This window comes from Lycorma delicatula, chromosome 1 (assembly GCF_047948215.1).
Source record: "Lycorma delicatula isolate Av1 chromosome 1, ASM4794821v1, whole genome shotgun sequence".
Classification (NCBI taxonomy): Eukaryota; Metazoa; Arthropoda; class Insecta; order Hemiptera; family Fulgoridae; genus Lycorma; species Lycorma delicatula.
In genome coordinates, this window is record NC_134455.1 from 332,158,027 (window position 1) to 332,183,107 (window position 25,081).

The window sequence follows — 25,081 nt, forward strand, 5'->3', positions numbered from 1 at the left end:
CATTTGACTGTGTTTCGCACCAGGCTATCTTGCGCGCCTTGCTTGTTCAGGGCGTTCACAGCCAATTGGTGGCGGTTATTCAGGCGATGTACAGAGGAAGCTCCACCATCTTCAAGGGGCTTGGCGGGCTCGAATGACCTTTGCGCAAGTGGGATAAGCAGGATGATCCCTCTTCCTCCTGCTCTTCAACTTGGACCTCGATCCTCTAGTACGCCGGCTCCAGGGGCTAACTGGCCCCTACGTCGAGGCCTCCGTGCGAGCTGTGCTGGAGGTTTCTACGTAACTGCAGTCGGTCGGTTTGAGCCTGTCTCCCGAAAATGTGTCACCCTCAGTCGCAACGCAAAGGCAAGTCGTGGATCACGTCTGATGTTGCCGTCATAGTTACTGGGACACCCTTACGTTGTCTTGGGGTGTCCGAAGAAGTGGGCTACCTGGGTATCCATTTCACCCTGGCCGCCGGGATCTTTAATTCCGGAAATTTCCGCTAGCTAGCCTTGGCCTGCGATTGCGTTCAGCTTGCCCTGAAACCACGTCAGAAGTTGGACATCCTTTTATATTACGTCTTGCCCGGCTATTATTATCTTTTTGTCCTGCAGCTGCCGTCCATGAACCAGTTTAAGCGTTTATGCGCCATGGTACGTCGCGCCGTTAAGGGGTTTTTCCATCTTCCCTTGAGCACGTCTGACGGCCTCCTGTACTCCCCAGGTATTGACGGTTGCCTCGGAGTCCCTCGACTGCCGATATGATCCGCGTCGCTGCTCTTCTTGCCTTCTGTGGTCTCCAGGATTCCAGACGAGGTCGTCCGGTGGGTCCTGGTTGAGGACGGAACGACGAGGCCGGATTGAGCATTGTGCTTGTGATCAGTTTGAGGGCGAGAAGATGATCTCCGATTAAGCCACACATGACCTCTTACAGAGCGGCATGCAAACTGGTCGAGGAAAGAATAAGAATCGGATGGATTAGTTGCCGGGCGTACATCCGGGAAGATGAAGACAGGTGCTACCGTTGTTGGGGCACGGGCCATAGAAAGCACGAATGTAAGGGCCCAGATAGGCTCGATTTGTGCTTCAACTGCGGTAGCAGAGGTCACAAGATAGCTGATTGTCTTGAACCTAAGCAATGCCTCGATTGTAAGAGCGGTGAACACAGGACTGGAGCATGGCAATGTAAGAAAAAATTGCATGATTAGGACTATGTTAGCGAATGCCAATAGGAGTATTCTCGCTCACGACTTAATTAGTCGTGTTGTTGCAGACAAGAACGTAAACCTCCTTGTGGTCACCGAACCCAATAAATATGAAGCTGCCAAACTTGGATGGACTGTTGATATGTCGGGAGATGTTGCCATTATGGACGTAAGTCATAGTATACAATGGAATTTTAAGTTTAGAGGTAGTGGCGTGGTGTCTGTTGAGACCGAAACAACTCTATTCGTGGGTGTGCACATTTCGCCCAACATTGCGATCGCGGACTTTACTAACTTCATCGACACTTTACAAGGTGTGATTACTAATTCAACCAAGAGAATCGTAATGTTGGGTGATTTTAACAGCAAAATGGTGGCGGCTGGCAGTCGACACACCAACAGGAGGGGACAGATCCTTGCCGATCTCCTGGAAACTGCCGGCTGCATCTGCATTAATGACGATACGCCCACGTACGTAGCGAGAGGTCATCGGTCGGTGCTTGACCTCACCATCCTGGACTGTAGGTGGAGGAGGAATCAGTACCAGTGGATGGTTCTCTCAGAAGATATAGCGAGCGATCACCGCGCCTCTATCTTGGATCTGAAAGACGTAGATTTCAGGCGTGAAGTGCACTCCCCCCCCACCGAGATTCTCATCAGTATAAATAGAGCAAATCGTCAACACGACTGCAAGTAGACTGTCTGATAGACATCAACAATCACCTGAGTCTTTATCTAATATAATAAAGCAGGAAATGGACAGAATGGCAGCTAACAATACAAGGAGGCGCTCCGTATATTGGTGAACTGCTGAAATTGAAGCAATGAGACAAGAGCTCCAGTCCCTTAGGAGAAGGAAACAACGTATTCTTAGAAATAACAGAGAAGGGTACCAGGAAATAGCCAATAGATACCTCGAAGCAAGAAGAACGCTCAATAAGGCTATTAAGAGACGTAAAAAGGATTGCTGGATCAGGCTCTGCGAAGAGCTTGACAGCAATCCCTGGAGCCAGTCATATCGTATTGTGACCAAAAAGTTCGGGAGACGTATGCCTATCCTCAATAAGACCAGTGTTGCAAGGGAGGTAGCCAGGTTGTTCCCGCATACAGTGCCTGATATCGTGAGATCCACACCTTGCGACAATAGAAGATTCACAATGGAAGAGCTACAACTTGCGGCGAGGAGTTTGGCAACCAAAAAGAGCCCTGGCCCAGACAAGATTCCCGCGACAGTGATCAAGGGGCTGGTTCAGAAGGCTCCCTGGGAGATGCTCGAGATTGCCAGCCACGGCATGGAGAACGGAGACTTCCCCGACTACTGGAAGGAGGCCAGAGTGGTATTCCTACCTAAAGGCACCTCTTCGGAGGAAGATATAACCTATAGACCCCTGAGCCTCCTTAACATGATGGGGAAGCTAGTAGAAAAGATGCTAGCTGGCCGCATCATCAAAGAACTAGAAGAGGGAGCCGGAATCAGTCCTAACCAGTACGGGTTTATGCGGGGGCGATCCACCGTGCAGGCTATCTGCCGAATTTCAGGATGGGCCGACGAGGTGAAGAGAGGCACTTGCCGAACCAGGAGAATTCCACTGATGCTGTCACTAGACATAAAAAACGCGTTCGGGGCTGTTGGTTGGGGTCACATTAATGATGCAATTGCGGCTAGGGGCCTCAGCCCGTACCTGCGTAGGCAAATTGAATTGTTGCTTGTCCAACAGAGGATGTCTGGTAGAAGCACAGGAAGAAACAGTACATTTTCACAAATGCACGGTGGAGTTCCGCAGGGCTCTGTTCTGGGGCCGTTGTTGTGGCTGGTGATTATAGATGAACTCCTTCAGAAGGAGTTTCCTGTCTGCGTCCAGGTCCTGGCTTATGCAGATGACCTTGCAGTCCTCGTAGAAGGAAGGACGGTCTTGGAGGTGCGGGAGAGGATGTATGCGGCCATCGACACTATACAGGAGTGGTTGAGGTCTAGGGGTCTGCAACTGTCTACGGAAAAATGCCGGTGTATTGCCTTTACGGGTAGAAGAGTGCTAGAACCATTCAATATTTCCATCAACGGTCATGCTATAGAAGACGCGAATAACATCAAGTACTTAGGAGTTATCCTCCAGAAAAACGGTAGATACACCGAGCACATAGTCAATGTATGCAACAAGGCAGAAAGGATGATAAAAAGTCTAAACATCATTATGTCATCGCAGAATGCCCCTCGGGCCTCAAAGCGCCGTTTACTGGCGACCACCGTCGTGTCTTCGCTTATGTATGCCGTTCCCGCCTGGTGGCGCTCTATCGCCATCAGGCGCAACAAAGAGAGACTGGCGAGGACGCACAGGTGTGTGCTCCTAGGTGTTGTGTCCGCATACAGGACAGTGTCCTATGCCGCCCTGTGCGTGTTATTGGGTACACCTCCTATTGACCTAATCGCAAAAAAGAGGGTGGAGAGGGCACAAGGCAAGCCAGAACAAGAGGTCAAGGATGGCGTTTATAATATCTGGCAGGAAAGATGGTTGCAGGAAGCTGTGGGTCGATGGACGAGAACCCTCATCCCCAACATCAAGCCATGGTTGTCGAGAAGATTTGGTGAGGTTGATCATCATCTATCGCAGTTTTTTACAGGACATGGTTCCTTCAATAACTACCTGCACAAAATAGGCAAGAGAGAAGAGCCAATTTTCAACTACTGCAACGAGATAGATGATGCTGAGCACACCTTTTTTGAGTGCAATAGGTGGGACACACTTAGACATAGTAAGGCACTCACAGGTTTAACTCCAGAGATAACAATAGACTACATGCTAAGAAGCGAGTTAAACTGGAATAATTTTGCTAGTTTTGTTAGACAAGTTGTTCTACAGAAATACTCTGATGAGAGAAGACAAGGTGTTGGCTAGAATAGAACTGGGTGGACAGCCTTGCTGGTGAGGTCCAGCATGCTGCGGTGTGTTGGCACTGATGAGCCACCAAGGACTCCACGGGTAACAGTCAGGTAACAGCACACTGAATACTGAAGGGACCCGGCGCCGCGTCGCCGGGCATGGTAGGCCGACCTGCCATGCCGGTATATAACCGGTAGGTGGGGAGGCCTATTTGAGTTTAAAGACACTCCCCTGGGCGGCGTAATACCAACAAGTCGGTCCGGCCCAGGGGAGCTGAGAGAGAAAAAAGCCACACTTGACTAGGAACGGAGGGAGTGGAGGAACGGAGGGAGTGGTGTAGCGACCAGACACGCTACGAGGTGGGATCTTCTCCCCTCGGCGGAAATAGAGATGAGGGCGGAACGCTCTACTACGAGCAGATGGCCCGCTCCATGGGCTTGGCCTGTCTCCTTGTCCAGCGTAGACCGTTGGAAGCAATAGTAGAGGGATCAGGAGCATAAGGACTGGGCCGGGGGGTCGCCAGTGTTTCCGGGGCAACAACCATGGCAACGCTTGACTTCGTCGGCCGGTACTGTTCCCGGACGAGGAGATCGATCTCCTTAAAATGCGAAGCAATGTCTTCCCTACGAACTGCTACCTGAATCGCCTGAACTCGGACGTCGACATCTCCTGCCGTCGCTGTCACGCGAAAAATGAGACCCTAGCTAGCGTTTTGGAGGAATGCCCTGCCGGACGCGGTGGGCGCCTGGCCAAACATGACGCAGTTATCGACGCTCTGGAGTCTGCGGCCCACTCGTTAGGTTTACCTGTCGCCCGGAAACAGCTCTTCAGCGGGGGTTCCGTCACATTGAGGCCTGACCTGGTAATTAAAGGACCAGGGAAGGCTTTGATCGTTGACGTTACTGTCCGCTTCGAGCAGGGTGATTCCCTCCGGGAAGGAGCTCGAGAGAAGACGTCGAAGTATCGGCCGATAGCTTCAGCTGTGATGAGGGACATGGGCGTTCATAGCGCACAAGTTCTTCCCGTCGTCATCGGTGCACGTGGGGGCTTCCAGTCTAAACGGGATTGTTTAGCATAGTGGACTCAGCTGATTGAAATGGGTACCACGGGGGCGTGGAGGCCCCACACCGTTAGGCATGCCCCCTCCACTTTTATTGTCCTAGAAAATGAAATATTACAAATAGTATAAAAATGAAAAAATCTGATTTATTATTTTTAAGATGAACGTAGAACCCCCCTAACGTCTACATTTACAGACATTTTAAAGATAAGATAGTTATTTCTGCTAACTTGGTCCAGAATAAAAAAGTAAACAAAACAGGCGGTAAAAAATTATTACGATCTTTTTTAAAGAGTTATCTTTTAAAATATGCACATCATTTATTTATAATAATGAAATTTAGTAATTATAAAAGACAGACCAAAAATAGAATTTAATTTGAGAAAATATAGAAAAATGCTGAAAACTGTTTGAGCTAATATAAAATAAAAAATCAACTTTTTTAAAAATTTGACATACAGACATACATCACATAACATGAACTTCATTAATGTATTACATTTTACAATAACCCATAATTATTTTGGTGATAGTGATAGGAATGAAATGCAAGCAAGGACTGAAGAATGATTTTCTTTAAAAACACAACTAATTGAGAATAAGTTTATATATAACATGTATACTGAAATGACACAATTAATACAGAACAGAACAGAAAGGAACAAAGAGTACACTTTATGTCCAAATATACAATAAAAAGATTTGCTATGAATAATTTGTTTTGATATATTCTTACTGTAAATTGAGTTTTAAATACTCAACACAATATTTAAAAGTTATGAAACCAAATTTAATAAGATTTTTATTTCTCAGCCCATGATACCTCAAATTAAAAAAAAAAAGAAAGAAATTTCTCTCATCCATATGTACTTTGCGTTAGCAATTAAATTATTTTTCATAATAATCAAGCCTATTAAGATAATACATTTTTAACAGGAAAATATTTAATACTCACAGCATCTTTTTTATAAAATAAAGATAAGTCTTCAGTATCAGTATTTATACTGCAAAGTTTAATCCATATTTTATAACAGTTCAAATTAATTATCAAGACACTGGGGCAATTTTGTTGGTTCTAAAATAAGTTTTTGGGTATTTAATAGCCAGTTTTAAACCTTTTTGAACCCCTAAAAACTTAATACATTCACCATTTATTTGAAAAATAATTTATTATTTAATATTATGTTAATATCAAATTACATTACAATAGAAATACATAAATACAAATAGGTAACTTTCTTTTCTTTACAACCTTCTTGGACTGACCATTTACAAATAACATTCAAAATTTTATATAATATAGCAATGCATATTTTTAGTGATTTATCTTTTACTGTTATGTCATTAAATCGTTGTAACTGTTATTCATAAAACTGGGGAGCTCTAATTCTTTTAATAACTTACAGTCTAAAGAAAATTTACTTTTTAAATTATCCTACACTAGAGGAACTGACTGAACAATTTATAGCACAGATACCCTCACACCAGAACAGCATCTCCTATTTTCCCAGCACACATATTGCTCAATTGTTGGAGGTTGGTAAGGGTTCTGCTAGAGGAAGCCAGATACTCTTGTCAACTGGCTCTTAAGTATTAAGAGGAAAAATTATTCGTTTAGCATAATTCTTAAGCTGCAGTACATCTGAATTATGCAGTAATGTGGTGTTCCTATCCTGAATTATACCTTAATCTCCCAAGGAATTGTGGGTGGAATTGACACCCACTGCATGTAGGGAACCTTGAAATACCTTTTTAGGTGAGTTTTTCCATAATATTCATTCATACATATAACATACTTACAGAATTTAAACTAGAAATACAATTTTGATTAATTTATTAAAAAAAATTAAACTAATGCAGCATACAAATTCTGTCATACAAATTGTTTCTTTTTTTGGGTTAAAATTTTCAATTTACTAACTGCTTCTCTCTTTACAACTAAATGTTATACAGAATTTTCCAGGTATTCATGGAATATTATTAATATGAATAATATTCACTGGAATATTATTCAGATATATTCCTGATTATAAACAATATCAAGTATATGAAGTTTCTTTTCATTTTATCACAAACAAATAAAATTAATTACTGGAGACACTTATCCCACTTTCTAAACAGTTTCTATAGTAATTAAATAACCAAAAATTGTGACAGCCCAGTGTATCCACTTAAAAAAAAATAATTATATGGATAAAATAATTAATTTAACTTTTACAGTGCCAACATCCTGAAAATTGGACATTTTTAATTCTTGCTATAAGTGCCAACATCATGAAAACAGGATGTCAGCATGTTATGCATAATGTGCCTAGGTCCTGAAAACAGAATGCTAGGAAAAAGTGTTTTTAAAACATCAAATTTGAATTGTAGTAACACGGTTTATTATTAGTCATATTAGAAATAGTTTTCTCATCATTTAAAAACAAATATAACATCATACACCACTTAAGGTGCAATTAACTGATTTTTATGTTTTGTGATATCTTCCCTTTGTATGTTAGCACACATGTTGATTATGTTCATCAGCTTTATTGAGATTGAGTCAATGTTTGTTTGTGTATCACTGTCTTTGGTTATTAGAGCAGTTCTTCTTCAATACTTTTTAATAAAATGAAGTGAGCACGATCTGCATGATAATGCGTTACAAAGAGTTTTAAATTATGACTATTTGAGTAATAGTTTCATTTTACATCGAAACAGATTCTGAGGCTTCTACTGACAATACTATCAATATACTGACAATACTAATTCTGATCCTACATACGACCCTCATATTGACAAGCGTGCACCCTCAACATCAGATACGTCACAAATTATTATTTACAATGATACTGACTCTGATAAAGAAAATGATCATAGAGTTCATTAGAACTTCTTCGGTAAGAGGCGACGAAGTTAACAAACTATGTTTACAGTTCTAAACATGACCAAACCTAACAGTGAAATGAAAATACGGAAAAAAATATGCTTGAAAACATTATATTTCAGTTCAATTAGATTAGTAATAAAGAATACTTTGAAAAATCCTCAAATTTTGTTAGACAACATTTATTTCCATTTTTTGAACTGCGGGACTCGAATATGTCATTTTATTCAATTTTTTAATGTACATTTACAAATTGCACCACTAGACAGCAGTACTTGATAGTACTAGGTAGCATACAAAAACTTAATAATGTTCTTGAAAAAATAAAATTTAAAAGAAAATATGCTACCAGCTTGTTTTAATAGTAAATGCTATTATGTAAATGAAAATGCTGAAGATGAAACAATTTTTTTAATTCCTATCACTTTAAAAAAAAAAGAAAAAAGTATTACTTTACAAGAGATTATACCAGTTTTATTAAAAGAAAATAAATAAAACAGAAATAAATTAGACTGGTAAAATCAAATTTAAAAATAAAAATCGAGGGTTACACTTACAAAGTAATAAGTGCAGTATTATTAAATCACGGACTTTCGATTCATAAATGTCATTATACTAGTTTTATTAAAAAAGGAAAAATATGGTATGAAGTGAATGACATGACTGTCAACAAAAAAAAATTGGCTGTGAAATTCAATTTGTTTGTTTTAAGGCAATAAATTTTAATAATAAATCCAAAACATAACAGTCAGTAATTTATAAAAAAATAAATAAAAGAATAATCTAACAAAATTCAGTGATATCAAAAAAAATTACTATGAAATTGTAAACTGCATGGTTAAAAGTCTCACAGATATCATTTCTTCTGCTCAAAAAACAAAAATTTCTGTAATATAAATAAAACTGTTAATAATAAAACAACACTGACATCAAAAAAAGTAACACACTACATTTCTATTAGCAAAATCTGTTATTAATTTAGAATTTTCTTTAAAAGAAATACATGTTTATATGTAATAGATAGTAGATAAACAATAATAGATATACTAAACAATGTTTAAGCATTCTATATAAGAAAAAAAAATTGTTACAAAACTCTTACTAGCCCGATTTCATTTATATGTAATACATATCACATTTATAGAAATAATACAATTCTTATGATTATTCATTGTTTAATAAATGAAATCGGGCCAGTAATAGTTTTGTAACAAATTTTAATTTTTTTGCTTATTATGGAACACTTAAACATTGTTTATTATCTATTAATGTATATCTATTGTCTATTACAAATATTTAACAAGTACATGTTTATAAAGAAAATTCTAAATTAATAACAGATTTTCATAATAGAAATATAGTGTCTTACCTTTTTTGATTTCAATATCATTTTGTTAAAAACAGTTTTAACATAGTACAGAAATTTTTGTTTTTTGAGTGGAAGAAATGATATCTGCGAGACTCTTACCGTACCGTTTAAAATTTCATTGTAATTTTTTTGGATACAATATTACTGACAGTAGTAATAGTACAGCAGATATAGGCCTAACTGCTCCTAAATCTAGGGACTGACCATGACAATCTTCTGCCCATTAATTTAGTAACTAGTGATGAAGATGATAGTAATGACTGGTGACTGGTAGATGTAGCAGATGAGGATACTGCTTACAATCTTAATTTTTCATTTTTGGAATTGCCCAGTGTGTAAAATATTGTCCACCAGATGATTCACCACCAATAACACATTTTGGACTGTTTTTTAACAGCGTCCTCTTTGAAGTACTTGTAAAATAAATCAATTTATATGCTGAAAAATTTATTGCAGCCAATGCACATTCACTGAAGGCACAAAGTCACATAAAACAGTAGAAACCTGTTTCTGTCCTTGAAATGTTTCGTTGCGGTTCTTATCAACGTGGTTCTACATACAAAGCCCAAAATGTTAATTTTGTGGTGGACCAGCAGTAGTCCATAGATACCCTGGTTAGCCATATGTTTTCTAGGAATCTGTTTTAAGCTATGTTATAGTTCTTTCATACGAATGACACAGCTAATGTATATTTTTTTCTTTTTCCTGTTTAGCCTCCGGTAATTACCATTCAGATATTACTTCAGAGGATGAATGAAGATGATATGTATGAGTGTAAATGGTGTAGTCTTGTACAGTCTCAGTTCAACCATTCCTGAGATGTGTGGTTAATTGAAACCCAACCACCAAAGAACACTGGTATCCATGATCTAGTATTCAAATCCGTATAAAAATAACTAACTTTACTAGGACTTGAACGCTGGAACTCTTGACTTCCAAATCAGCTGATTTGGGAAGACGCATTCACCACTAGACCAACCCAGTGGATGACAGCTAGCGTACCTACTCCAGGGCAAGTAAACTAATTCATGTGCAAAGAACCAGCCTCTAATAACCATATGTATCATACATCCAAACAGTAATTTATTCCAGACAAGTATGTTTATATAGATGGTAGCATGATTCGGAGGGCTAAACCACACAATTGCTCCAATACTACTGAAGAAACACCACAGGTTTGGCATAAAACTTTAGATGACATGTAACGCAGTATCACACTATTACTGTTTAAATTTTTTTGTGTATAAAGGTATCAAGGGATCTGAAAAACAAGTTATTCAAGAAAAAGGACTGACATTTACAGTTGTCAAATGATTGGAATTATCAAATCTTTTTAAATAAAGCATACAATATCTTTGTAGATCATGTTTTTTAATTCCATCAAATTGGCTCAGTATTTGAACTCTAAGTTCAGCAGTACATGCTTATAAAATAAAATCATGCTAAGTAAATTAAACTCAACTTGCATATATGTACTATTACTAAATATAGTCACCATTCAATGCAAATCATTCTTCATATCGTTCTTTTTTAAAAATCCTTTTCATTCATTTTAACTCAAGTACACCGTCTTTTAACCAAACATTTTTATAAGTATTAAAAGATGGTCAAATACATTTGTTTTCACACAGAACTTTAGCAATATTTGTGCAGAAGGAAAATCTATTTACATAGATTTTTCAGACATTTAAGAGGAATTCTTTTTGAACTATAAGGATGAGTAACTGTACAATATTAAACATCTCTCAATCACAGTTCATCCGTGCTCCATAACAATAGATATGTACAACAATAATAAAAGGATATTCAAGATTAACGATTCCTCACTTTAATTTTGCAATCAGGTAGCAAATTTGCAAGAAATGAGAAATTTTGGGTTTCTTAAATTGAGAGTTTGAATGAACTTGTAAATGGAAAAAAATGATTAATCCTATTTACTTTCTGACAGGTAGTATTAGTATTAATTCAACATAAACTTATTAATTCAACTGGGACTGAGTCCCAGTTGCTGGGTGTGGAGGCCGGGAACAGCATAGCCGAGACTGGTGTTTCCCTCATCCAGCAGCTAGAGGCAAAGGCACCTCCTGAAATTGTGATCATGCTTAATTCAGGGTCCAGGAAGCAGGGATAAAAAGAAATTTATTGTATTAAAAATCAGTTCCAACTTAAAATCTATTAAAAAAAAATCTATCATTTACTGTCAATGCTCACCTGTGAAGTCTTCTCAGATATCTGGTTTCTCATGACAAATAAATAAGGCTCCTCAGCAGACACACCAAAATAAAGCGGTGGAGTTAAAACCACTCCTTTAGTTCGTGTCAGTTTTTTAAATACTATCATAACATAAAAGAATCCACCAATACGTGTTGCATAAATATTCTGTAAGTAAGAAACAACTATAATCTGTGATGTTTAAAGATTACAATAATATACAGTAGCATGCAAATTAACCTAAACACAAGCATTGTTTAATAAAATGTAACTTTATTTTGAAAAAACATCATTCCTGTAAAATTTGTGAATATCAATCAATTAACTAATATGTTCTCCTTTATAATTAATCACTTCAAATACACGATCTGCAATCGATTGAACAAATATACTACCATTTTTTTTTATTTCTTCATAATGAAACCATACAATATTATTGTTTAATGAGGTCAATTTTTGCGGTACAATTCATTTTTGAGAGTGGTTTTTTTTTATTACTGACCAAAGATTTTCAATTGGTTTGTCTGAAGGGTTGCCTCACTGTGGAAGCACATTAATGTTACATTCTCTGAAAAATTTTCTCACTTTTTTAGTTGTATGCCATGATGCCAAATCTTGTTGGAACACTCTGTTGCCTTGTGGGAATTTATTTTGAAGCTGTATCACATCACTTACCCTTCATAATCTTGTTATATCCATCACTTTTCAACACATATCAACCGGAATAATAAACAACGGTCTTCAAATGTGAAACAACCCCGAAACATTTTTTTCTGGGGATGTTTAACTGATTGTTGGATATTAGCCAGTAATGTATTTTCATCTAATGCTTTTCTAATGTATGGAACCCTTTGCCCAGAACAAAAAAATGTGACTTGTCAGAAAACATAATATTCTTCCAGTCTTCTTTGTCCAGTAAGCATGTGCTTTGGCCCACAAGACCAATTTTTATCATACTTGGTGCAAAGCTGCTGTTTAGCTGACCAAATTTTTCCATCCAGCAGTAAGAAGTAAACATCTAACATTGTCACGAGTAAATCTGTCCATTGGCTGCTGATTCTCAATTTAAGTTCACAGCAGGTAATTTTGGATTTTTTTTCTATTAATAACTGATCCTGTGTTGAAATAATTTTTCTTTTACGGCCACATTTGTTTTTCCTTTGAGGCAAAAAGGAACTAATTTCTTTAAATTGTTTTAAAATAGCATTCACTGTTCCTAGTAGTGCAACACTACACTCAAAAGCTATTTGTCACTGTGTCATACTAGTATGCTCAGAAAGAGAAACAATCTTAGAACACTTTCTTGGAGTTACGTCCACTATTATATATTCAAGGCACACAGAACAAAAAATACAAAAGTATGATTTTGTAATCAAAAATGATATATAAACTTTCACAAATCACTATTTATAACAAGAAAACTGCTAAATAATCAAGCAATAATAACCTCTCATTACAAACAACTTAAAGAATGGACATGGTCAAGCAGTGTAGCAACAATGTAGAAATAAACAGAAAATTCCTTGTGTTCTGATTAATTTTTACACTACTGTATACTCAAAATTATTATACATATAAGCATTTGTGTAACACATAATTCTGTTTCATCACAATAAATGAAGTAACCTAACTTCATACAACTTTAAAAAAAAATTGATACTTATTAAGAAAACTGGCCCATGACAATTTTATTTACCAGCGAGTTCCCTCTGTAATTGAAACAGTTGTAAAATGGATTTTATTATGTTTCAAATCCTACCTTACATTACACATAACATAACTTTATTTTTAATTTTCTTCAAAATTACAGACACACTGAATAGAGATAATTCTTCCAATTTCACTGCATCCAACCATTGCTCATAAATGAACTATCCAGTTAACAGGCAAGTTTATTTTAGATTTTCCAGTTAAGGATGGCAACATGATTAGTTGCTGCAATATCTCAGAATCATGCCAGCAGAACAAAGATGTCATAACAGGTACAATATGGTTTTATATCAAACAGATGATATTGTGTGGCAATGTCCTGCAGGTTATTAAATACCATATGTATGAAAATAGCATTTTGTATTAAATTTCTTGGCAGTATATTTAACAATAGATCTTGAACAAAACGTCTTTCATCATTTCAAAGTGAACTGTTACTACAATTTCATCAACTTGGAAACTAGAGTACACACCCTATGATTGAATAGTTGTGGGCATCTCTGAAATAGCAAAATAATGTCTATCATGGAACAATTAACTACCATTTGGAATCCAACTTCTGCAAATTGATGTGGCAAGGGCCTATTCAAAGAAATTTTACTTACAATAAAGTATTGGTTGCTGGCAATATGTGAATTGTATCAAACTCGCCTCACTACTATTAAATTCTACATAGCGAATAGAAAATTAAGACCATGGGAACTGCCTACAGAGAGCTTTGGCTCTGGCATTTGGGAGTGTGAGATGAGATTGATGTAAACATCCAACATCAGTAATATAAGGACTCACAAGAAGAGAATTCTCTTAGCCTTTCCTCTCAAACACTTAACCAGCAAGAGGTGCTTCTGTTAAGCTGAGCAACCCACTGGAAGGTTAGGCAACCAACTCTAGTGTGAAACTGGGTCAGTGAAGACTGGTGTTGGGATGCTGTAGACTTTGTCTGCAGCTTATTTTCCTCATTCCCGATGGTTAAGGAGTAACTAATGTCTCATCCAGTAGTTTCGACTCCAAAGCAGAAGGATGAAACAATTAGATCTGGCAAGCACAGCAGCCATAAGGTGGTAGCCTCAACCATTGTGAGAGGATAAATTGAGGTCAAAAAATTTGATTTTTTATAATATTGATTTTTGGAACATGGATTGTAGGGTGTGTTAAATGGGAAAGAACTGGAATTAACTTGGGGGGGGGGGGATAAGACTAAGGTGTCATATTTAAGCATCCACGAAGCAAAGAAAAATGTTCAAAGCTTTAAGATGATAGACAATGATTCTTCTTTTTTATACTGATATAAGCTTGAGCATGAGGGCTTTTGAAGGCATTGGTCTGAGTGAAGATAGGCTTCCCAAACAGGTTTTGGAATACAAGACAGATGGAAGAAGTCAGGACAGAAGGTACAGTAGCCTCAGGAATGGTGAGAGGATGAAGTTAGAGTTGTTTGATGAGTTTTGTGAGATGAGGAGGAGGCTGAATTCGAGTAGGCAGATTGTTGAAGATCAGAAAGCAAGAGATCTCTCATAACCTCAACACCTGGTGGTAGAAGAGGGCTCAAATAAAAAAAAGAAAATATAAAATCAGAGTTAGATAATTACCAATTTTTATTAAACATTAGTACTATTAATAGTAAAGAATCAGGGTGGCAGTGATGATCTTCTTGACATACCAAAATTTCAAAATAGATAAATTCTCCAATATCAAAACTATAAAAACCAAAATTATTAGAAATTAAATCACCATTACACATAAAAAAACCACAATTCTACAAAAAAATTCTATAAATAATAAACATAATTTTTCTCAAAGACTTGATAGACTGATTTTAAGTAATGCTCTAAAAACACTGCTGAGAGCATCACATAAGTTGAACAGATAACTAAAAAAAAAACTGTACCACTGAAGGAGAAACTTTCATATGAAAGTATTTATAGTTAAATGAAATGCCAGCATTTACAACATAATTTGATCATTTTTAAAAAACTTGCTTCAAAAATGTTCAGCCTGAATGGATAAGACCTACTGCTAAACCAAAATTCATCTTGTAGCCTGCTTTGAGGCAGTATAATCTTTACAATTAAATCGAGATTGACTGATTGATTCTGTGAGGTAATGTCAGAAACTAATTATTTGTAAAATCCTGTCACTGGTTAAAATTTTACTGCATTCCTATACAGGTTATAACAATAATTTTACTGTCCTCCTTGTAACCATCATCTGATATATTTAACAATTTCTACATTAAACTATAAATAATAACATCTGAATATAACAAAACAATTCTTATCTGCCAAACTCTGGAATCTGATTTTTCAGATAATGAAGACAATCACCAGATTTCATTGGAGTATAACTCCTAAAACTACTCCAGAACCTGATTAACACGGGGAAAACTTGTCATATATTATTTTAGCTGATTTTTTTTTTTTTTTTAATACAAGTGCAAGTAAAACAATTGATAATCAGACCTCTTTGTTTCCCCATTTCTCTGTCTTCCTCAACTTTTAATCTTTTTAACATAATAGTAATGTTTAACTTAAACAATAATTTTTAAGAAAAATTAATGTTACCGATATAATAAGTATAACATACCCCGTTCATTTTTTCAATCCGGATTGCTTGTAAAATAAGTCGCTCTAATTCTTCTGTTGTTTGTACTCTTTTTAATAAAATCGGTTCTATTAATGAATATGGAATCCAAACATTTGATAGATGTAAACCCACATCTAAAAAAAAAAAAAACATACTTATTACCTTTAACAATACTGTACACTAATTCACTACGTTTTCTACAAAGAGAAAATCAAAAGTTCATGGGAAATCAATCAAGCTATATAACTAATTAGAAAATAACCACACAAGGACATTCACTGTTACCAAAGGAAATACGTCACTGTAATATTTATACATAATTATAATGACTTTAGATTAATTATAATTAATTATACTGACTTTAAATATTGCATCAGTACTATTCTTGTATGATTGTTTCTTTCAACTTGTACAAGAATGAGGTAGCAGAAAAAAGCATACAAGCTACAGAATGGAATATTTTGATTCTGTAGTTTGTATTATTACCTTTAGCGATAATGGAAATGAAAGATCAATACTTTAAAATGGAGTAACAATCCAAGAGAGGAAGTGAAGATGTTAAGAATTACTTAAGACATTCTCTACTGGCACACACCAAAACTAAATTAAATTATAAGAAATCTGAATCGCTTGGCTTTATTACAAAAAGAAAAAAAATTAACCTAATATGCAGATAAGCAACAAACACAACTTATTTTTAAACAGAATATTTTTTTTTTTAACTATAGCAGTTAAAAAAACTTTAAAATATAAAAGGCATAAAAGGACATTAACAAACATAATGTCCTTTACTGTCTGTCCTTTAAGTAATATTAAATAATATTACTTAATGTTATAAAAACACGACAACAGCCAATAACACCTCTAACAAAAGTTATTACATAGAAAAATCACTATTTCATATTACTATAATCAACAAACAGCAGCACACCACAGTTCAGATCACCTGAAATAAATACACTCTGTCTTTTGAAAAGAAATTGAAATAAATGTACAACTTACCCAACAAACGAATGCGGTTGACTATATGCCGTAACTTCTCATCCTTTTCATTCTAAAAAGGAAAACATAAATCAACACAGACATGAAGACATATTAATAAACAATAAACACAACACTTTAAAAAATGTCTATATAAATGAAGTGATCCACAGTGGATGCTTTACATCATTTTTTTTGACAAACTTTTTGTGTGTTAATATCAAATTACATATTACTCGAATACTATTAAATTAAATATCAGCTATTATATTTCAATAAGTTAGTACTCGGCATAGTTGGGCTAAGATTTTTATTTTCTTATCTTTTTTCCTTAAATCTGAAATAACCTGAATTTGACAATTTTTTGAAGGATTTTATTTTTGGGTGGGTACTTTCACAAAATTAATAAAAAATACTAGTAAGGTCTATTTGTGCGAGTATGCAAAGAACTATCTTATAATTCAGTAGCATGTTCATAACATCATTACAAAAAATATAATTAATTTTGACCTCAATATATAATAGAACCTCTCCAATCCACTCACTCTAATTCATCATCACCTTCTACAATCTATCACCCATCTGAATGTGTGTGTATATATGTGTTTTTTAACCATAATCAAACATAAAAATGAAAACTATAGTATATATTATTGGACCGTATGATGAGTACTATAATAATGTACATAAACTATAATTTGTACTTATAAATTTACCATATAATACACTGAAATTTGTTATTTAGTCTGTTTTTATAAAATATGAACACTGATAAAAAAATTTGTTCTTTTATTCATAACAAAAACATCATGTAGTGAAGTATTCAAGTGTTTATGCAGTTATGTTTTTATGCATTTCATTCTGTACTGTTAATAAAATGACATCATGCATCATTGTAACTACAATAAATTAACCATTATGAACCAGTTTATATTAAGGATCAGTATAACACATTGTTCAATACAGTATTGTTTATTGTTTATTGTTTTGTATTGTTTATGGTATTGTATTAAACAATACTGTAGTCGTTTGAAATATACTACATATAAACTTTATTGATGTATACTTTTTTATACCATTCTTTAATTAATATTTTTTAATTAAGCAAAGTGATACAAAAAGTATAATATCTAAACATGGAAATTATAAAACTTTAATAATGGTACAGAAACACAAAATTTTGCATTGGCTACAAAAGGGTGAATGTGCAGTTAAGTTATCAGTCGAGTTTAGAATTCCTGTAACATCAGTAAATGATATAAAGAAAAATGGTAACAAAAATGAAGGCTTTATCAGCAAAATGGAAATTTCTGATGGGGATATTAATAAAGGAAAAAGAACACACATTCATCTTTGAAGCCAGTGGTGGTATTTTTTTAGCCACATATGACTTATGGATGGTAGGACAAGCCATGGTAGGAAATGCTTGACAGGGTCACCACCACGCATAGGCTGGTGAGGCAATAAGCTGAAGAAGGGTCAGCTGGAATAAGGCCTAAGGCCTAGAACAAGTGTTGATAGGGGACATCAAAGAAGATATCCAGGGCAGGGTGTACACAGTGGTAATGGACACTAGGGCTGAGAGAGAGCAGTTACAGAGGACTTACACAGAGCTGTAAAGAAAATGCAGGAGATTAAGGCCAAGGTTAGATATGGCTCAATAAGGAACAAGTTTACTTCTTAAGAAAATGCTGGAATACCATGGTAGGAGTGGTGGCAATAGGGTTGTGTATATGGACGACGCGGTAGCAAACAGGGCGGAGAGTAAACAGCCGCAGCAGCCGACAGAGCCCACCAGTACACTAGTAATTAAGGCGGAGGGGCTACATATGCGAACCTCCTCAAAACAGTCAAAAAGGGTGTCACCAAGGAAGAGATTGGGAACATACTATCTGTCAGGAGAGGTGGTGGGGAATCCTCGCATATGAAATTGAGAGCCAACAAAGAAGCTGTAGAGATTCAGAATAAGATGTCGAGTAAACTAGAGGATGTGATTATCACAAGTGGGTCGCATAGGAAAAGCCTCATTATCGTTAAGGATCTTGAGAAGGAAGTGACAGATGTGGAGCTTCTAAACACCATCAGTGAGGCATGGAAAAATGGAGGATATGGGGGTGATCTCCTTACAGTCAGCCTTTGGTGGCATGAAGAGAGCCACAGTCGCGATGTCAGCAATGGTGTTAGTGGCCAGGAGAAGAATTTGCGTGGGATGGATCCACTGCAGGGTATCCCTGAGTAAGGAGAAGCCACAGCGCTACAGCTGCTTTGAGGTGGGGCACATGGTGGCCCTGACAGGTTGGCCTTGTGTCATAACTGTGGTGACGAAGGGTATCAGGCCAAAAGGTGCAAGGTCATGGTGAAATGTTGGAAGTGTGGAGGAACTGGCCCCTTCCTCCTAGCTGTAGGAAGCCGGAGCTTTTTCCTTCGACCTCCTCGAACACTGGTTCTGACAACAATAGTACAGAGGCAGATATTGGGCTGACCATCCGGGAGGGTATTAACCCACTTATTGAAGAGTTTTTGCAAGCCGAGGGGGGGGCAGACCTGGCAGTTCTGCTCCATTGGCCCATAATGTTTTGGCAGAACTGGGTGGCTTGTCTTCTTATTTAGCTAACCCAAAATGTACTAGTGCAGCTACCAAGAAAAGACTGTTGCCTCAGCTTGATTTCCTCCAAGCAGCTTTCACAGCTCTCGTTGAGTATTTCGAAAATCTTGCCTCAAGGCCTAAAGAAATAACCATAGAAACTGGCCCCAGCCCCAATGCAACCGTGCAGGTAGGCTATGGTGGTCAGGGGCAGACACGAAACCAGCCAGTCCTCTAAGAAACCTGAGGTTGCATTTGTTAATAGGGCAGAGGGCTCGACTGTGTCCAGCAGTCAGCTGAAAAAAGACCTCCACGTTGCCTTTCAGGGTGTCCTGAAAGGTCTTAAAATCAGGAACATCAGAGACCAGTAAGGGATTAATTGTGGTAGCGGTGACACAGAGACCATTCAGGCAATTATAGATTCCACATCGGTTAAGTGATTGAAAGTGAAAACAGACCCAAGAGAACGCATAGGCCCCATATTATAGTCTATGATATTGACCGTAACCTGACCGACGAAGATGCCTTGTTCCTCATTAGGGAGCAGAACACTGATTTGGTTGAAGCCGCCTTCAGGCAGGACTGCAGATTGGTCTTTAAAACAGGTAGGCATGATAACCAGAAATATCACGGAGTCTTTGAGGTAAGTTCTGGTCTCTTTGAAGAAAAATTTACGTCTGCAGGCAGACTATTTATTGATTTAGGGTCCTGCCGATTAAAAGAGTACGTGGATGTCCAAAGATGTTTCAAGTGCAGATAGTGCTGCATATCTAGTAACTTGCATATGCAAGTTAGTGCTGTAGATATGGTCTCAGGGCTAAATTTTGTAAGTTTGCCTTGGTATGTGTCCATTGTGGCGAGCAGGGCCACAAATGTGATGATTGTTCGCATAGGTCCAAGGCTCTGGCCTGTTCCAATTGTAAGAGGTTGCGCAAGAATCATGAGCACCCAGTTGTTAGTAAGAAGTGTGGCTGTTACATAAGGGCCATTGTGCTGTACTTTAATTCCTTAGATGGTTAGGTTTGATCAACTAAATGCCCAGAGTGCTTATGTATTCCAGGTTGAGTTAGGTGAGATTGTAGAGACAGAGCCTCGCTGTTGTCCTTCGGCAACACCCATATATAATTAGGGGTGATCTTCCAGGCTTTTACAGCTGGAAAGAGTTTTGTGTAGGGCATGCCTGTATGTCTGCTATTCTGTGCAGGAAGTCTCTTGATACTGTCTCTATATGACAGGTTACTTACGCGCATCATGTTGTGGTCAGACTTGCCATTCACGGACAGAACCTTACAGTTGTTAGTTCATATTTCCAATACAGAGATCCCACTGAGAAACACCTAGCGAGATGGGATAGGATCCTTCGTATTGTGGGTAATAGTTCAATGCAAAGTCGCTTTTCTGGCACAGTGGGATCGCTGATCATGGCGGTGGCCTAATTTACAGTTTCCCTGCACATCACAATTTTGAGGTCTTTACTGTTGCAGACCAGTTGGCCACTTATGTCAGTAAGGTTAATGAACAAAGGGCCTTTTCAGGTACAAATATTGATGTCACCAATGGTAGGGATATCCCTGGCAGGGTCCTTGACTGGTCTGTGGTTGACAACTGATCCAGCAATCATCGGCTGATACTATTTAAAATAATGGATGAGCTGCACAATGGCCATGAGGGACACTTTCCTGTTTACCATGGTGGAGGGGGGTGCTTCCTGCATAGGAAGGCGGACTGGCCGAAATTCTCCTCTTTGATGGAGTCAAGACTGGAGATTTCTTTTTGAGACCTTGATGGCCTTTCTGGTTGGCGGTCTCGGAATCTGACAGCAGCGAAGCAGTCTGTGAACCGACTCAGAAGGGCTGCGCAACGAGAGGGTGATCCCGATCGGCATGCGGCCCTAACTGCAGATTACCGCAGAGGGAGGGCTAGGTACTTTCATAGCATTAGGTCCTCCAAGCGTAATTCCTGGCGCTCCTTCATTCAGGAACAAGGGAATAGAGACCCTGGGGCGTTGTGTATAGAGCCCTTGGACATAAGCACAGGAAAGATGTCTTCCTGTCAGCTTCCTCAACCCGGTATGGTAATTGATAAGGACCGTTCCTTAATATTTTTCTGAATGATTTGCTCCCAGATGACACCACGGTGGGTGAGGTTTCATACCACCGGCGTGTGGAGCGGGAAGTCGCGATTTTCGAGACCGACATATAATCTTCTGAGATCACTGAGACGGAAGTGCGCCAGGTGATCTGTAGCATGGTACGGCACAAGGCCCCCGGATATGATTGTATCACAGTGGAACTCCTCATCCGAGCGCTTCTACTAGTCCTTGGACCTCTAACTAGAATATATAACAGGTTGCTTTTCACCGGCCACTTTCCGGCGAGTTGGAAGCGTGGAGACTTGGTGTTGTTCAAAGGTGGCGACAAAGATCCTACTGTAAGTTCTTCTTACCGTCCACTTACGCTCTTGCCCGGGATTGGCCGTTATTTGCGTATTAATGTTAGATTGGCCACTGATCATTTGCTAATGGACAACCAGTATGGTTTCCGACCGGGCAAGAGTACTGAAGATGCCATACTAAAGGTGATAGATATAGCTTCCTCTCTAGTCCATGTAAATATGTATTAGGGATTTTTCTGGACATATACGGGGCATTTAACAACTTATGGTGGCCCTCTGCCCTGTTTCAGATGCAGAGGCTCAAGTGTATACGAAATGAACTAGAAGTGCTCTGAAGTTATTTCAGCCACCGGACCGTTTCCCTGTGCGTGATGGCGGCTCGATGGTTCGTAAGACCTTAACTAAAGGATGCCCTCAGAGCGGTGTTTTGAGTCCCCTTCTTTGGAACATAGAATTCGATTCGATCTTGCGTTTAAGGTTGCCATGTGGTTGTTCAGTCATTGCTTATGCTGACGACGCGCTGCTACTGACTGAAGGAGATTCGCGTAACGAGGTAGAGTTCCGAGCTGCTCGTGCTGTGCTTGTGAGATACTACAACTGTGGAGTCTCCAACATAAGATGATTTTTAGCCGGGAGTAAACCACAATGATGTTGCTTAAAGGCTGATTGGTAGCTTCCAGACGAATCCGGGTTCGGATGGCTGGTCTTCCCATTCGGTACGTTACGACGCAAAAATACCTGAGAATTTTCGGTTCAAGGAACACCTACAGTATGTAGCAAAAAAAGGCGCTGATGATTTTTATGGAATCCGTAGTCATTCACCCCGATTGGGGGCTGAATTACCGTACCAAGCGTATCCTTTACAATGGTGTCCGCGAAGCTATTATGCTGTATGCTGCGCCTGTCGGTGCTCACCGCATGGCTTTTAGGTATTGCGCGGACATTTGGCTGCGGGCCCAGCGACTCCTCCTGCTGGCTGTTATAGGCGGTTACAGAAGTCTCGCGGGAGGCAGTCTGTGTTATAGCCGGAATCAAATCAATAGATATCTTCGCTAATGAGCGTAAGAAACACTACATTTTCAAGGTAAATCGTTTTCTGAGGCATTCACGGTCACAAACGGTGTAGTCAAATCTGTACTTGGCGCGGGTTCGCGCTTCCGCAGTTTCGGTTAGTTAGTTTGAGGGAATCATGTTAGGTTGGATGTGAAGATTGTTCGTTTGAGGCCTACGTGAAGGCGAATTTGGTATGTATTTACTGATGCAAATGTCTGCCGAGGCATATACATCGGTGGCATCCCGACCAAGGCCTGGCTGATAACTGTGAGATGTAATCAGTTAGAGGAGGGTCTAAAAACGATTTCCGGTAAAGCCCCTCAGGACTTGGAATGGAGGGGGTGGTGTGGCGACCGGTAACGTCATAAAGTGGGTGTCTTTCTCCCAACGGGGTTGGGATATGGTGGAACTGGGCATCGGATTGGTAGCGCCCTTTGCGGTAATAGAAATGCCTACAATTCTGCAGTTAAACACAAATAGGAGCACGACATCACATGATGCATTCCTGGAATTGGGAAGGCGGAAGGGAGCATGACTTTCTGTTAGTGTCTGAGCCTAATTTGAAGAAGGTGGAGGAAGACGGCTGGACAGTGGATGGGCTGAGGAGTGCGGCAGTTTATGGGAGCGGTGTGCCGATCCTAACCACTGGTGAGAGAAATGGATTCATATGGGTTGAGCTTCCAGACATTGTGGTCTTTTGTGTTTATATTTCATCCAACTCCAGTCTGGATGATTATGAACAATGTTTGGAGGATCCGGCCGGTGTGATTCACCCTCTTAGAAAGTATGTAGTTGTGGGTGGTGATCTTAACACAAAGAACATGACAGAGGGAGGACATGTCACAGACCACAGAGGGCGGATTCTGGTTGGGTATGTAGCTGAGTTGGGTTTGGTGGTGCTCAATAATGGGACTGCGCCTACCCTGGTGAGGGTAAATGGATGCTCGTTTGTGGATGTCACATTTGTCTCGCCAAGGTTGGCAGAGGAGTCGTGAAGGTGATAGGTGGTCACTGAAGAGGAGTCATTGAGAGCGACCATTTCTTTGTTTGATTGAGATTGGGGATGATTGGTCTTACAGCATGGAGGCTGACAACAGGAGATTATCTTCAAAAGAGGGCCTAGCTAGGCTTAAGAAGTTGGTGAAAGAGCACCTTGGTCATCTGGAAAACATCTCCCAATCTCAAGAAGGTGGTATCAAAGGCAACAGAAGAGTCACTGGACCATAGAAGTCCGCAAAGAAAGAGTGTATATTGGTGGACTGCTCAGGTGGCAGAGGCGAGATGGTGCTGTATTAGGGCCAAGAGAAGGGGGTATCGTGAAGACATCCTCTCATGCAGAAAGGAGCTGACTGAAAAAAGGAGCGCTTACAGGAGTGAAATTCTGGTAAGAAGAGGAAGTGGAGAAAGCTCCTGGACAGGTTAGATGAAGACATTAGGGTGGTGATACCTTCCAAATCATAACTTGTAGATTTGGTAGGGCGTTACCCGTTCTTGCCGAGGAGGTTGACTGGGTTACTAACAAGGTAGTGGCTGCAACGGTGGAAGTTGCTGTGGACCAAGTGCTGGTGGCCTTCAACCGAATACTCCTGGATAGTTGTTTGCTACCAAAATGGAAGGAGGTCAGGGTGGTTCTACTGAGGAAAGATGGAGAAGTAAAGGGCTATTCAGATACTGAGCTCTTTGCCTAAGCAAACTCTTCGAGAAGCATCTCCAAGATGAAGGAGAACAGAAGGGAGACCTTAGTGAATGTCAATATGGATTCAGGAGAGGGCAGACAATGGAGGACGCCATAGCTATGGTGATAATTGTTGATGAGGCCTTAGCGGGTTCTTGTAGGACAAGGTGTATCCCTGCGGTGGTGATGTTGGATGTCAAGAATGCATTCAACTCACTACCATTCGGGTGCATCATGGATGAATTGATTTGAAGAGATATCAGCCTGTATCTGGTGTGAGTCCTTCAGGACTATTTTATTAGCAGGAGGATAATTGATTATGCAGAAGGTAAAGAGGTTACGACCACTATGGAGCACAGTGTCACCACTATGGAGAAAATCAGGAAAGGTGAATGGACCATTCTATTGTTTGATAGGTGGTTGGTGGACCATGGCCTTAGCCTCGCTGCAGAAAAAACAAAGCTGCTGGTGACGGCCAGGATCAGGCCAAATACCTGGGGGTTTGGCTTGACAGCCAGAGAGTCTTT

General features: G+C 38.9%; 1 protein-coding gene across 1 annotated transcript in view; it reads right to left on the reverse strand.

The window, feature by feature from the left end:
* The window catches only part of LOC142334262 (uncharacterized), a 62,040-nt gene that overhangs the window by 25,538 nt on the left and 11,421 nt on the right, over nucleotides 1–25,081 (reverse strand). The window contains exons 3-5 of the mRNA XM_075382155.1: nucleotides 16,870–16,921; nucleotides 15,868–16,001; nucleotides 11,575–11,742 (exon numbers count right to left, since the gene is read on the reverse strand). Of these exons, the coding sequence (XP_075238270.1) occupies nucleotides 11,575–11,742; nucleotides 15,868–16,001; nucleotides 16,870–16,921 (354 nt within the window). The remainder of the gene's footprint in view (nucleotides 1–11,574; nucleotides 11,743–15,867; nucleotides 16,002–16,869; nucleotides 16,922–25,081) is intronic.